The sequence below is a fragment of the Pecten maximus genome, chromosome 15 (genome assembly GCF_902652985.1).
Source record: "Pecten maximus chromosome 15, xPecMax1.1, whole genome shotgun sequence".
NCBI lineage: Eukaryota > Metazoa > Mollusca > Bivalvia > Pectinida > Pectinidae > Pecten > Pecten maximus.
Genome location: NC_047029.1, coordinates 26,400,631 through 26,417,332, shown reverse-complemented (window position 1 = coordinate 26,417,332; position 16,702 = coordinate 26,400,631). Strand labels below are relative to the sequence as shown.

The 16,702-nt window shown below is 35.5% G+C and overlaps 3 protein-coding genes across 3 annotated transcripts in view; all 3 read left to right on the top strand.

Annotated features, from left to right (window-relative positions):
- The first annotated feature begins 1,267 nt into the window (after positions 1-1,267).
- On the top strand, positions 1,268-3,375 carry LOC117343347 (prostatic spermine-binding protein-like). The gene is made up of 2 exons (XM_033905688.1): positions 1,268-1,361; positions 3,032-3,375. The coding sequence occupies exons 1-2, from the start codon at positions 1,268-1,270 to the stop codon at positions 3,373-3,375; spliced, it is 438 nt and encodes a 145-aa protein (XP_033761579.1).
- A 116-nt stretch (positions 3,376-3,491) lies between these two features.
- Positions 3,492-3,860, top strand: LOC117343346 (prostatic spermine-binding protein-like). Its single transcript, XM_033905687.1, has one exon. The coding sequence runs from the start codon at positions 3,492-3,494 to the stop codon at positions 3,858-3,860; it is 369 nt and encodes a 122-aa protein (XP_033761578.1).
- A 607-nt stretch (positions 3,861-4,467) lies between these two features.
- The window catches only part of LOC117343345 (secretin receptor-like), a gene marked incomplete in the record, with an annotated part of 57,721 nt that continues 45,486 nt past the window's right edge, over positions 4,468-16,702 (top strand). Inside the window, 3 exon segments of the mRNA XM_033905686.1 lie at positions 4,468-4,822; positions 12,905-12,969; positions 14,687-14,783. Of these exon segments, the coding sequence (XP_033761577.1) occupies positions 4,468-4,822; positions 12,905-12,969; positions 14,687-14,783 (517 nt within the window).

Sequence of the window (16,702 nt, the reverse complement as noted above, 5' to 3'; positions counted from 1 at the left end):
ACAAATACACATAATACAATGACAAATACACATAACATAGTGACAAATACACATAATACAATGACAAATACACATAACATAGTGACAAATACACATAATACAATGACAAATACACATAACATAGTGACAAATACACATAACATAGTGACAAATACACATAATACAATGACAAATGCACATAACATAGTGACAAATACACATAATACAATGACAAATACACATAAGATAGTGACAAATACACATAATACAATGACAAATACACATAACATAGTGACAAATACACATAACATAATGACCAATACACATAACATAATGACAAATACACATAACATAATGACAAATACACATAATATAATGACAAATACACATAACATAATGACCAATACACATAACATAGTGACAAATACACATAATACAATGACAAATACACATAATACTATGACAAATACACATACAATGATAAATACACATAATACAATGACAAATACACATAATACAATGACTAATACACAAACTTTAATGACAAATATACATAACATATATAGTGACAAATACACATAATACAATGACCAATGCACAAACTATAATGACTACAACTTATAACTATAACAAATACACAAGCCATTACAAAACACCACTCGTAAACGAATCGCCCATGCATACATTGTGGACCTTGTTAGTTAAGCCAGAACTTCATTAATTGAGCTATATTAAAATAAATAGAGGATATCTAACAGTGTCTTCAGTAATACCAAATATATTTCACGAGTGGGGCTAATATTTTGATATTTTTCACGAGTGCGCAGCACGAGTGAAAAATATCAAAATATTAGCCACACGAGTGAAATATATTTGGTTTTTCTGAAGACACTGTTAGATATTCTGTTTATTACATTTTTTATCAACGAAAACCCTACCCCGTATGCTAACTAGGACTACAGCGATAATTTGTAAACAAAAAAAGTAGTTTCCCCTGTCCAGGTGCTGACATATATGTCGGGCTTTCTGATTGGTCAATTATTTTGGTATTTTTTAATCATTAATTTGATTGGTCAAATCAGCAAAAGTGATATTTTTCACTAGTGAAAAATATGATATTCTTCACTAGTGAAAAATATCACTTTTATAGAATGAATAATTTTTTATATTTCACTGGTAAAAATGTAATAATATATGCTATGCATTATGACATGAACTTATTGATCTCGTACTTCTTTATAGAATACGATACGGATTGCTTTCGAAAGGTAGACCTATACGCATTGCAATGGAACAGCAGGGTACTGTCCTGTTCGCCCTGTATGCTAGGAGGTCACAAGGTGTAATTATCTCCCCCTACCGTCAGAACTACGGGACAGAAGGTACACTTCTTACGCCCTATCGGCAGGACTAGGGCACAGATTTGTTCAATTCGTACGCCCTAACTACAGGGTAGAGGTACAATATCGTGTCTTTTCTAACATTGTATGTGAAGGCCGACAATTGGCGTTTTGCGTAACAATCGGTACTAAAATGCTATTAAAAGATACGAAGCAATTTCTTTTAGACAACTTGGTGCATTCTTACGTAAAGAAACCTATATCTGAATTGTGGTTTTTTTTTTCAATATTCAATTTTATTATCTGACCAGTTGTCTTGAGTACTTAAACGATGTTGTTTTGTCCTACATCACACCTTGCTATTGTTTAATCGGTACAAATAAGACAGAACAATATCATTGTATATCATAACACTGTCACAAACTTTGGTAAAATTCAGTGCTTTAAGTTCTAAATGATGTAATGGCAGTGGTTTTTTTTGTTTTTTGTTATTTATACACCTGCAGTTTATGAAGTGCTTCAAAGGCAGAGTCAGTGTTGTCAAATTGAGATTGGTGATGTCACGAATGTTGTCATGTGATCAAATAATGTGAAGTTGATATATCAAATAAGTCACTCTTCATTCCAATTTGGAGAAATTTAAGGCCATTGTGAATGTAACCAAATTTTAAAAGGGGGTATTTTTTCCACTTGCAGTTAAGAATTCCATAGAAGTGGTTTACACATGTATAGGGTTATCGAAACGAAAATACACTAGACGAGAGCAACTGTAATCATCTGTACTCAACATCTGTCCTTAGAAATCACCCTTTCAGCATATAGTATAATCTAATCTATGGTGATTGCCAACTAAATATCATTTCTATTCCAGCCTAACATTGTTTCCAGTTAAGAGGTGCTTTCTTTGTGTTGCCAAAGTTTGTGTAATTATATTTCAACAAAACGTCTTCTTCTATATCGACATCGCGATATTTACACCAAGATGAGACATAATAAATACACCGGTTCATCGATCTATAAAGAAGTCCTAGGGGTGTGTCTGTGACAGTAACATTCAATACCAGCCGTGTTCCGTGACGCAGTCAGTGATAAATGAGTAAAACGAAGATAAGTTCGAACAGTATATATATATATATAAAACAAAACAAAAACAGAAAAAAAAAAAAAACAAAAAAGCAAGAAAACAAAACAACAAATAAAAAAACTGGGATTACCTGTGTAAGCATTTCGTGCAATAGTTATTAAAAGCATTTTGACCGAATCTATGTAAGGCAGAATACCTAATGATTAATGCAGACATTTTGCCTATGGCTGAGGATGTGTTAGTTTGTGTTTTGTAATCAAAGAAACCAATACGTTCCTTAAGGCTGATAGAGTGTTAAAACATCTGGTCAGGAACACGAGTTGTGTTCTGTACATTGTTACTTTTTTTGTCTAAAGATTCATCCACAAAGATTGTTGTTGCGAAGTTGCTGCTTTTATGCTGTTGATGTTGTCTAAATACTCTTTTCGTCGTCGTCGTCATCATCATCAGAAGCAACAGCTATTATTAGGTTTTCAAAAAAAAATTGCCAAATTGCCAAATTGCCAAATTAAAATGAATGCACTTTAATGGACGTCAACTCCTCGCTAAGTCAAAATGGTAGCTAAAACTAATGGCATATACACACCTTTTACCAATCTACAAGACAACGACGACGACGACGACTAAGACATCGACAACGACCAAGACGGTGACGACGACCAAGACAACGACAAAGACAACGATGACGACGACGACCAAGACAACGTCCAAGAAAATGACCAAGACGAAGACGGTGACGACGACCAAGACAACGACAAAGACGACGATGACGACGATGACGACCAAGACAACGACCTAGACGATGACGACGACCAAGACATCTGCAACGACGACGACGACCACAACAACGACAAAGACGACGACGACCAAGACAACGACAAAGACGACGACAACGATCAAGACAACAACAAAGATGATGATGATGATGACGACGACGACCAAGACAACGACCAAGACGATGACGACGAATAAGACAACGACAAAGACGACGACCAAAAAAACGACCAATCCGACGAAGATCAACACAACGACATCGACCAAGACGCTGACGACGACGGCCCAGACAACGACCAAAAACGATCAAAACGATGACGACGACCAAGACAACTACAACGACCAAGACCTACGACCAAGACAACGACAAAGACGACGACCAAGACAACGTCCAAGACGGTGACGACGACAAAGACAATGACAAGGAAGGCGATGAAGACGATGGCGAACAAGACAACGACCAAGACGATGACGACGACCAAGACGACGACCAAGACATCGACAACGACGACGATGACCAAGACAACGACAAAGACGACGACGACGACGATCAAGACAACAACAAAGATGATGCTGACGACGACGACAAAGACGACGACAAAGACGACGACCAAAAAAACGAACAAGCCGACGACGATCAACACAACGACATCGACCAAGACGATGACGACGACGGATATTAGATAAATGACACCCAAACATCGCCATGAATATCTTACTCTCAGACACAAACGAATTAGCCGCTAGAAACAGCTGTATCCTTATTTTCCTGATTTGTCGTTACAAGGAGTCTTTCGCTTCGCAGCCGTCAGCCGTCACCCCGTTTAAGTTAACGCATTTCATCTAAACGTGCCTTCACACGGAATTGAAATCCTCGTCTGCCAACCCCGCGTTACGTATGATTTCTTTCCGGTTGTGTGACAGACAAGAACATATGGATAGTAGAGATTCTTTTTCAACCGGCAAGAAAAAAATCAACCTTTCTTACATCAACTGTTGTGTAATACATAGTTAAATGGGAAAACATGTGAGCTTCTAGGCAAAATCTATGCTTGGGTGAGTTTAACAGAAAGGCTCTAGCTGAATTGTTATGTATGTAAGAAATACTTTAATCATAGAAAACCGTTCGTTTTTCGGAAAAGAATGTGTTACTATACACCATGTATTAAGAAAATCAATCGAATTAGTATATCATATCATGGTTAGCTCTTCAAATCACCTTTTGTCTGTCGGCTGTTCCGTCTGTTGTCGTGCAATTGATATAAATTAATATAGATCGGACCTGTAACTATGAATTCAAAAACAGCACATACAGAACAAGGTAACGGGACTGTTCTGATGAAGATGAATTCAGAAACAGGACATACAACACAAGGTACCGGGGCTATTCTGATGAAGATGAATTCAGAAACAGGACATACAACACAAGGTACCAGGACTATTCTGATGATGATGAATTCAGAGACAGGACATACAACACAAGGTACCGGGGCTATTCTGATGAAGATGAATTCAGAGACAGGACATACAACACAAGGTACCGGGGCTATTCTGATGAAGATGAATTCAAAAACAGCACATACAGAACAGGGTAACGGGACTGTTCTGATGAAGATGAATTCAGAAACAGGACATACAGAAGAAGGTACCGGGCACTGAAGATTTTCACAAGATGCGGAAATGTATTCACAAGATGCGGAAATGTAGATGGCGCCTTTGAATATATATACAAATATTGATAAAAATACAGTATTTGCGGTATAATGAATATATAAATGCAAAATAGTGCAAGGGTCTACCAAAACTTAATAATTCCCTTAATTCAGTAATTTTAGATAATTAATCATTTTAAAGAACATGACGTCACAGATTAAGCTATGGAAACCCAACATGAAAGATTAAAATCGGCATTAAAGAGGAGGTGCATTAAACCTTAAATTGATAATGCATACCGGTGCTAACAATTAAATATTAAACAGGTTTTATATGTCTCTGTCTCTGTCTCTGTCTGTCTCAGTCTCTGTCTCTGTCTCTGTCTGTCTCAGTCTCTGTCTCTGTCTCTGTCTGTCTCTCTCTCTGTCTCTCTCTCTCTCTCTCTCTCTCTCTCTCTCTTACAAAATTAATGATGTATTTTACTAGTGTGCGCGTGAAAACCGCCACGGGAATACTCTCATTCCACAGCAATTTGATACAACACGTTCTAAATATGATTCATCTTGCATTTCGATTGCTTTTGCTGGTGCGGACGTCTGATATACATAAAGGCCTTAGTACCGGCGAAATTACTTGTAAAGTGAGACGATTGCTGTTTAAGTTGCATATCGAGTGTGAAAAGCAGGGACATATGATCCGTCTGTAAACGTTTGCATTATGAAACGTGACAGTATATTTGTATGTAGATAAAGGCTCAGATTGTCTCGAGTTATTGACAAATCCCATTGTTTTGCTATTATTCTTTCTCTGTTCTTATATATTTATGTTATAATAGACACTCGAAATTGTTAGTTTAATTTATTTGTCATTTGAAACAAGATTGAGGTCTGATTCATTATACTATTGATACATACGTTGTCTATATCCTACATGTTTTATAGTATTTTATATTACATTGTACATGAAGCTGGTTGTGGATCGAATACATATGGGAGCATATATCTATATGCATGATGCACGCTAAACTATTATCAGGCAATGCAATGTTTCTTTAGCAACTCATCTTTTTTCGCAAATTGGATGGTTTGATTTTTGAGCGCCCCGAAATAATTCACAGAAGATGATAAACACATCAAGTTTGAGATGTGGACGTCACTGACTTACCAACTGAAGTCTGATAATGTCATTTAATTATCTTAATTTTAGTGATGAGAAATATTAAATTGCCATATTGCGAGATTTAAGGACGACGATGGGATTGATTATCGTATGATAGCCTGACTTTAGTATGCTAGATATGTTGGTGACAGTAGATATGTGTGAAGGAACATTGAACCAACATATCTCGTGTTTAGATATTGACAGACAGAAATTGTCTGTTATCAAGTGGCTTTCTTTTAACTAGCAATGTCTGCATAGCAAAGGGACAGCAAAACAAGCACGTTTTTCTGAATGTAATGTTTCTTTACCCATTTAAAAAAAAGTATACAGGAAATAAATATATACATTTGTACTGTTATAATGAAACCAGAATCATGATACGATAATGTTTGTTTATCGTAGGATAATAGCCCGAAAATCTTTTGCTGTTGGAAAACTTTTTCTCTTACCCTTGACAGGGATATCCGCAGTTTTAGCGGGGTGAGATTTTCTTATCTCAACCTAGGGGAAAGACAAGCTACACGTGCTCTTTGAACGTGCCCTTGTTCTCGATAGGGTGACGTCACTATGACCTGACCCGGAACGTTTGAATGCTAAATATCAACTTTATTCACAAAAGAAATTAAAATAAGTATTAATTATCAGAGTTAACTAAGTGTTTGGTGTTCTTTTTGACAAGCTAGTCGGAACTATATTTTGTATGAAATCAACATCGTAAGGTGTAAAGCGTCTGCTGCAGTCTCATCACAACTGTCATCCGCCGTACACGTGTTGTTGTTTACATACGTTTGGATTTGGTTCACACTTCGATTGGAAAACAGGATAAGAGAAAAATAATCATTCACCCCTTTTTGGGATGAGATAGGGGGATCTCAACCCTCGGGGGGAGATAGTTAAGTTCCCAAACACTCGGCAAGCCTCGTGTTTGGGAATTTAACAATCTCCCTCCTCGGGTTGAGATTCCCCTATCTCACCCCAAAAGGGGTGAAATATTATATTAATCCCCGAAGCTGCCGTAACCGTTAAGCCAGATTTCTTCTTTTTTCTTTTTTTCTTGAAGACGTTTTTAGATAGAATCACTGTTTAAATTATACCAATGGTTTTCATGTTTGTTTGAAATCCAATATTAAAAAATATGAAGTTGATTGAATTTGGTTATTTGCACCTTTCCATCCAGATTTTGTCATTTCGCCCGACGTTTCATCTGTCGCCACGTACAATGTAGGTATCAACAAATAAGAACCTTGGCATCTATGACAAACGGACGAAACAGCTGTTTTATTTATTTTTCGTTCTACTTTATCTAAATCTAAGATGCGAAATGCTGTCTGTTGTTTGTATAATCCTTTAAATGGATTGCTTTATTAACGATAACGGTTGCTGTGAACCTACAGTATAATGACTCGCGCGAGAGAAGGTGATCCTATATGAGGGCTCAGCTGTTGTTCTTCGTAAACTGTCGCTGCAAATGATCGATAACCTTTTATTTGGGAACAAAACTGACAGTTGAACTAAGATGTGGGTTATGTCACGCAGCGCTATGTTCTCAATGTCATTAATGATCGCATCATTTAACTCGATAACACAATACGGATGATTAAACTGAGAATATTTTCCACCAGAATGACATCTGAAGATGTTCCGTTTCATTGGGAACATGACAAGACAATATACTAGCAGACTACTTTCTGATATCTGTGCAAAACAGTATTAGTAAGATGTTAAGTATTACGGTTGAATTTATATGATTTCAATTGATTTTTATGTCAATTAGCGAAACATTTTTGTTTGATTGTCCATCTCGATCTGTCTTTCGTTTTCCTGTAAGGTCTCTAGTAACATCCTGTATCAGCGGACGCTTCATCAGACAATCAATATACTACTATGATATAATAACCTTTGACAACAGTTGTGCTTTTTGCGTTCGTGGGCGTGTACGGGTTTAAGCAGTTTCATGGAAAATAAACACAAACTGATTTTTTTTTATAATTTAGTAGAAATATATCAGTAAAATTTACAACAATTAACTGCACCAATATTAACCACCAGTCAATCAGAACACTAAGTACAGCAACCAGGTTTATCAGTTTATGAAGGTGATTAAGTGAAAAAAATAAGTTTTAATCGTTTTCCTCCGAATAACATAAAATATTCATATTTACAATGTAGTACAGAATACAATTTTTTCCTGCCAAATGACTTGTTTTTATTCTTATGCGTGTTTTTTTTTTTTTTTTTTCCTTTCTTCTTCTTTCTTTTTTTTTTCAATTTGCTGGCTTTCAGATTTTTAACATCTCAAACGACGAAAAAACAACCAAGCAAAGCCAAAATTGAAAAAAAAAACATACAATTGTGGCCTTAAATATAAATTAGTTAGGTTCTATTTATTTTACAATGATAAGATATATTTTGTATAGTTTCCCAAATCAAAATGAAAGGGAAAATAGTTTTGCTGTTCAGTGGAAATCACCTGTAAAAAAAAAGTGTTTGGTGAAAAACAAATGTATCTTTTATGAAGTGTCCCGGTTATGTACACCCGTAATACAACGTGTCAGGTTGATCAATTGAATCTGTTATCAATTGTGTCCTGGTGTCGAAAACAAATTCACTTGTCACATAATATGTCTAGTCAAGACTAAATTCATCTGTTATCGAATGTATCTGTGAATTCAAATGTAACCGTTATTAAATGTGTCTGGTCGCTGTATTTTTTCAGATAGATTTTCCCTGATGTCTTATGATGTTTAAACTAAGTTACAATAGCGATATTGTATATATTTGGCAACACAATGGTTCTATCAGGAAAATACCTACAAACGAGGTTCTATTCTGTCGTTTTGGTTCCGGACACAAATGATAGAGTAGAGTCCGGTTGGTTTCGTACGATGCAAGGAAATGGATACAGAGCGGAGGATAGCACAATTGATCTATTTGCAGACTGTTGTAGATATTCTTACTGTTAAAGGAACATAAACACGGCAATGACGTTATTGAAATAATAATGTTATATGAGCATCCATCATTTTACAGTTTTGTTATAACAAAGGCGGAAAGGTTCGTCATCATCAATTCATCAGTGGAGGTAAATTGGCGTTATCAAAATCATTGACCCACCTTAATATAATGTTCCACTGAGTATTTCGATGTCTGGACTACGGATTGTATTCTCGTTAATCTTGCTGACCGCTTGTTATACCATCCCTGAGGTCATGTTCGGGGGGAATGATAAACTGTTGGGTCGATCGATATAGCAATACATATACCGTCATGAAAATCATTGTTTATGTATAGTTCATCCCATAAACATTGGTGACTATCTCAAGCGTACCTAATACTCTGTTTCAAATTCACACTGATAATCATCCCTCGATCATTCCGCTAAAAACATACATAAGTCATACAACTCCTACGTTAACACTCAAACACAACACCTACTAGTATAATATTGTAATTCATGATCCGGATAAGGTTCAAACCAGTGACAGAATTCAAACGGTCATTCATCCATCTTCTAGAAGATGGCAATCTTATAAAAAAAAACATAGGTTTAGAATACCATAAAAACTCACCCTAATTTGGCTGTCATCAAACCTCAAGAAAACATCAGCAAACTATTAATATGATCTCCCCCTACCTCGAAGGAGTGATACAGAAATCTTCAGTCCGAGGGATGCTATTCTAGGTTGTATTGCCACCGGCTCTACCGATGGTAAAACTATCAAGAATATCAGCTCGGGGTTTAGAGAGGGTTTGATAACGCCGAGTCCATGGGTTCCAATATTGAAAAAGAAATATTCCAGACACAATATTGAAGATGTGATTGAATTGTCGACGTGGGGTCATTAAATTGAACTTATGATCTGTCATACCTTAGGGGGTTAATATATATCACACCCTAGGGGGTTGGGAAAATCTTGAATAAGAAAAAAGGAACACAAATTTGCGAACAATAGTAGAATAAAAAATCACCATAAAATCAACTTGTAACTTTTAAAAAAGGATGTTACTACAATAGAAATGAGTAGTTCACATGCTTAGGTGGAAATTCGAAAACATTACGCCAACAGTGAGCATGAAATCGTGATAAAATTATAAACACATGTTGCTACAATGGAGATAAGAGGCATATCTTAAGATTTGAATTCAACAGAACTGATCCAACATACAATATAATAGGTGGTATGGAAGGTGGGCTTGAAATTGAACAAGATTGACAATTTTTTTTAAAGAGAATTGCGTTGCTAAAAGTGTTTTCAAAGAAGAAAATAACCTGCAAATCACCAGGCGGTAAACGCATATCTGCTCTGCGAGCTCTAAAAGGGTTCAGAAACCCCATGGGGGAGCATCTTTTGACTTAATCATCAAAAAAAGAAATTGTTCTGTCTCTTCAAAAAACGGTGAATTTGTTCATTAACCACCAAAATGTGTTCCAGTGTAACAATTAAACTTGCTTTGGAAAAGATATTAGTAGTGTAGTAAATGTGCATATTGCTAACAATATTTCAGTAATTGTACCTCTCTTCTACATTTGTTTTACTATTACGCGAGAAAAAGCGATTTTTTTAATTTTGAAAATCGGTCATTATTATCAGTGCGATAAAAATAAGTTGTCGAAGACAATCGTCAATATTCGCTTTAGTACGGTTATTAGAGTAAAAACGAAACAATGTAAAGTATTCTTTTATTCGTTCAATCAATTTGAGAGTCATTTCAATGCAAACTGAATATATATTGCTCAGGTTAAAATCGTAGATTCTATGTCTTTGAAGAATCTCCGATACAAATTGTATGGATATAAAAGGGCTTGTGCTGACACACCGCGTGCGTTTGATGCATCTATGTTTTTCAAGTTCATTTGTTTTTGGTTTATTGTTTTATAATATTATGTAAATCTAGATGCTATTATTTTTATGAATATGTGAAAATCGTGATCTTTGTGCAGATTTCGGTTTCCGAAAATGATCACCCATGGGATATCAGTAGATAATCCCGATCGATAATTTGAATGAAAACAGGCAACAATGCAACGGTTTTGACTTTAAGTTTCTGGGGAAAAAAAGAATGTTAACTCAGATCAACATATACTGACAACATCAATCCAAAGTCGATATGAATTGACGTCAGTAAATGTGATTGATATCCCAAAGGAATTAGTATAAAAATAACATTTGCAAACAAAATATGCTTCTAAAGATTATTTGGTATAAGTCATATTGTCACTGATTAATTGAGTTACAATGACGTCACAAAGACGATCATAGTGTAGATCGATGCATATTTGGTAGACATCCCACGTTACTTATAATTTATCAGTGAAAGGGGTAGGTTACTCAGAATTCTAGACAAGAACCTTCCGCACAAACACAACTGTAACAAAGGTGAGAGGATGGTACATGAAGGTCACTCCCTTACGGACGTGAAGATAGCAATTCCGAAATTTAATTTGATTACAAAAAGTAATATTCGAATGTGTATTATTTCGAATGATATTTGAACAACAGTAGTATATTAACATAGCAATTTTTGCCTTGCCTCTTCAGACTGAAGGTTTGACCTCTAACTGCCTTCAAGTATATCAGTCGTGACCTAGCTGTTGACGTTGTAAACATTGCCGCTTTGTGAAGGTCGTGCCCTGAAAACAACACGGCATTAATTTAACGCTCTCGGTGCATATAAACAATCACATTACCCTTCCTAACGGCTGGACGGTAAACAAATGTCAAACAATTTCCTCTGTAAGCCGAAAATGTGTAAACAATGGTCAGTATTGTTTAGTAAATAATAAAGGCCACGTGCTCATGTTCTGGATTTCTTTTGAGTCAATAGTATTCACTTTTTCTGTTATATGTTTTCACATTACAGTTTAACCTGTATTAAAAGAGCATCTAGGGCACCGGCAGAAATTTGCTGCTTAAGACAGGTGACTCCTAAAACAAGGTTTATCTGAAAACACAGCCAAGTTTCCGTACATCCACGGGTTATTATGACATTTTCCCCGAACATATAGGCTGCTGTTATTTTGAGTTGATCCTCCTATAAGAAAAAGGCAACGATTACATACTTGAATATTTAAATTAGATTATAGTTTAGTGTTAAATACGTAATCCCTAAAATGCAAAGGTTTTTTGTGTTTAATTTCTTGAAATAAAGAATAAATTTTTGTTTGGTTACACCATTCTCCGCAAATGTTTTGCGTAGACAACCGCCGGTACTGAACTCTGCATGTTCATTGGATCCCGCTTATCATGACAGATTACTTTGCAGTGAAAAAATATAAAAACCGGGACATTCTTATAACCGAGCAAGCATTGCATGACCCTTGAACCGGAAGTTGGGTCCACTACGATTGTAAGACCTACGACTACGTAGTGACAACCACGATTCCGTTAATCATTAGTGTATTCATGTAAAATACGTGCTGTCGGAACTGCACTCCGATCACGTTACATTGTTTACAGGTCCTGCGTTGTGTATGTGACACCGAGGCTGTATTTAGTACCGAGGCTGTATTTAGTTTTTTTGGTGTTTTTGTTAGTTTAACTATATGTAAATATGATAAAACAACATAAAAAAAATAAAATGTCAATTTTCAGTTTGCCAGTTCATTCGTGATCGAGGCTGAGATGGGCTGTCATGGCAACGATAAGAATGGTTGGTTACCATGAGTTTAGAAAGAGATAAAAACAAGAAAATAACATCATACAAACAAAATTTACAAATGGTATAAAATATGTCGATACATTAGTATGTTGTCGTCAAAATCACCAAGATGATGCACCAATTTCTACTTTCACTTTCGATTTCTGTCAGAAATTACGTTAAACTAGAGCCAGAGACCTATTGTTATATACCATTTAGTACAGTAGATCAATATTAAATAATACACAATTGATCATGATTTGTCGAATTTCAGGTAGAGTAATCTTGTTACCTGCCTTTGTAAGCATCGGAAACAATTTCGCTCACATGGTGGACAATGTACTAACCAACACATTGAGTTTTCATTTTCATACTCAGGGCGGTCAGTCTTCAAAACTGATTTTATAAAGAAAGTAAACATATGGTAAAGTCAAAATGCCTGTAATATTGTGATACACGACGGCTATTCTTTGTGGTCAACCATCGAAAAGTGTAGGAAGCAGATGCTCCTACATATATTATTATGTAGTTAATAAACAAAAACATGTTGTAGACAGCTCCATAACGCTATATACATTTGTAAAAATTGTTTATACTGTAAATATTTTTCATATCACAGACTTGCAATTTATATCCTGAGCTCATTTTTACGTTTTTTTCTACGAAAGCATCCCCCATAGCAACATTCTATCAAGGCTAACATTACACCGAAACACATTTGTCAGAGAAACTTAATTGTTATCTAAATATAAATAGAATGAGTGTATACAGGCTACAGGAGATAAACTCACGTTTCCAAAACTACATAACTAGATACAGTATAGCGGAATTGAGGCCAAAAACTTCATCGTAAAGTAGCCTCAAGGATACGTCAGTGATAAGGGTCTGTTCTGTTGTAAAAAAAAGTTTAATCGTATGCTATATTAACTATTTAGCTGAAAGCTGAAAAGGTTTTTCACGGTCTTTGACTTGCTTTCTCCATTGTGTGACATTTCCTTACTTTACTTTAATAAATCCGAATGGTATCCTCGATTCGGAATCGGAAGAGGAAATGCCTCTAGTTGAATAGTACATAACATAAATAATAAACACGTATACCGGTAAATTTGTAATTTCCTATGGTAAAAAGACATTAAGGTCGCTGGGAGAGTTTAACAACATCGAGAAAGTGACCTTATCAATCCGTATCGAATCTTACCTGTAGCAGTTTTACATACATTAGGATACTAAGGCCTCAAATAAAACCGAAAATATAATTAAAAATCGGTACCATCAGGGCAACATATTGATAACACAGAACAAAGTAGGGGTTGCTAGTATTTTAAGGTAAGGTTTCCGGAAAGAAAAACATCTTTTGCTTTATCAACGACACTAGAAATATGATTGTAGGCCAAAACCAATTTGTGTTACTCTCCAAGAATGATTCCCAGGACTGTGACGCAAAAAAAATGGGCATATGTGAACGGGCATCGAAGACGTCTGATTGTGTATTGCGCGATGAAGCATCTTATAGAAAAAAATAATTCGTTCATATAAACAATACAAGATTGGCTTTCATTCCAAAGGTTTCAGCCAGAGTTGTGCAAGAGCTTGTCAAACAACAATGTCAATCGTAGTGTTGCGTACACGAAGCACTAGAGGGACTAATTAAGGATGTATTTTATTTACAAATGTCCATGGTCGATTTCTTTTTTCTAAAAAGGTCATAACGTTTTGTATGCACTGATATAAAATATTGTACCGTAGAAGCGTAACATGTTAGCACCTTTAAATATAAAATTTAGGTTATATACAGTAGGGTCAAACAAAGAATTACGCTGCCGCAGACAGGTGTTTCCCTCCAGGTCTCGCCAGTGATACTTACGGCCAAAACTACTTATATCAAAGGGGCGAGGAAATAAACTCAAACACGTTTGAACGAAATGTTAAAATAAGAGTGGGAAAGTATAATGACCCAATAATTCAAATTAATTTCACAAGTGTCAATATTGGACTAAATATTCAACATGTAATTCATATTCTGACACATTCACTAAAATGTACTATCTTCTTCTAGGGTAGAGTGTTTATCGGTGAGGACGAACAGCAGCGAGAAATAGACCGATACCATATCGAGTGCCTCAAACAGATTCTGTATGACAAGCCTAAAGCAGGTTAGTAAAGTTGTTGAGTTCCTAATTGGTTTTTTGTTACGTAGATATGATCACATTTTTTGTTTGTTTTTCATTTTGTTTTGTTGCTTTTTGTTGTTTTTTTCCCTTTTTTGTGTTATGTATACTAGATAATTGCTACATGTTTTACTGAAAACCCTTATTGTAAGCTATACATACAGTAGATATATGTTAGCTATGTCCTACGTGTAATTTAATTCCACTACATTGGTGGGCGTTATTCAACTCCCAACGTATCAATTAATAATACACTTAAAAATAAACATACCACACATGTTACTAACTGTAAATGCCTTTGGATTTGGTTGGCAAGGTGAAATTTTTCAAAAGACCATTTCACGTTGTCATGGAAATGATAGCACATGAAAAGTAGTTCGCAATTGATTTTTGATGATTCAGTTTTTTATGGGAATATCTATGAAGGTAATAAACTTTTTAAAGACTTTTGTAATCAGTGATGACATTTTATGTCATTCTGAAATTGTCACTACTGGTCATATCCTTCCGCTCCAGCTGATATTGTAGACAACACGCATGGGCACAGAGCAGGTCGATTCATCCATAGTGTAGTTTTTTATTATCGTTGTAGTAGAAACATGTCATAAAATATGTTGTTTTTGGATATATTTCGTTCACTCTCTTTTAAATGTTAAAAATCACAAGCATTTAAAAATAACTCGAGTGAAAGAAATATCATAAAAAACAACTATTCATTGTGTAACCTCTAATTATACTCTAAAACACAGAATTAAGCCGACCGAAATATGAAAACATACACCATGATGAGAACTTTAATTATTTTACAACGATTGCGAAACAAGTTATTAAAAATTAATCACTCTGGTTGGGACGAATGAAAGCGCACGAGGGTCTTACTGTTTGAGAAATCCGGAGTACAAGATAAACCCCTAACGGTCAGGAACATGGCCACATACCCTCCCAGTTCTGATCGGCGAGTCGAACCTCGATCGCTTTGGTGCAAGGCAAGAATGTTGTACTATCCCATCCGACCACCCAAAAAAAAAACGTGTTTTTAGTAATTGCAGTGCTACCCTGCATAATAACATATTTCAAAGCGTACACTATTTTTGAGGAAACATTTCAGAAATAAAAAAAAAGAGTGACCTTTTACTTCAGATATAGAGATTAGTATCCCGCACAGCTGGACAGAGGAAGATTACACCCACGTCACAATGACACGTCGAAGACTGATCTTATGACGAGGTGTTAGGATATCAATGTTGCCATTATATTATATCAAAATATAGTACAAGATAATGAGTTTGTTGAAAGAACAAAAATCAATACATCGTTTAAGTGACAACATATACCAGAGAGAGTGCTATATGACAAACTCCCATTGTTGTCGCTGAATCACGCATGCTGCCATTGTTATCTAACAAGAGTACCGCGCGCGAGATATAATGACGCGGCTGCGCAGTTAACCGATATTTGCTTGTACATGTATCTGTTTTAACACCGAATAATAAAGCAGAGCCGTCATCTTAAAATTACTCAAGATGAATAATACATATATATGATTTCAGAGCGTCGTTAACAAATATTATCGCGGAATGGGCTTTTTTCGATATTAAGAAATATGGGTGACATTATTGTCATTAAAAAAAATGTTTGCAATTTGGAAATAAACTTTTGAACAAAATGGCGAGTTTTCATCATAACGTGGCATAGAACACGACTTCAATCATGAGAGCTGCGACGTGTGAAAAACCTTACAGAGGGTATAAAGACGATTCCATTTTAATCATAACTATTATCGGGGATATTGATACTGAAAAATCTAAATCAAATCACATGTTGTTTAACTATAGAACAAAAAGAGGCAGTTTACAATTTCGAAAATAACATTGCAATGAAAGGATGAAGATCTTTACCACCAA

Excerpts from the sequence above, each read along its gene's own strand:
- LOC117343346 (XM_033905687.1), top strand. The coding sequence starts at position 3,492 with ATGACGACGACCAAGACAACTACAACGACCAAGACCTACGACCAAGAC.
- LOC117343347 (XM_033905688.1), top strand. The coding sequence starts at position 1,268 with ATGGAACAGCAGGGTACTGTCCTGTTCGCCCTGTATGCTAGGAGGTCA. Across the intron at positions 1,362-3,031 it reads TCAGAACTACGGGACAGAAG|ACATCGACAACGACCAAGAC; the intron begins GTACACTTCTTA and ends ACGACGACTAAG.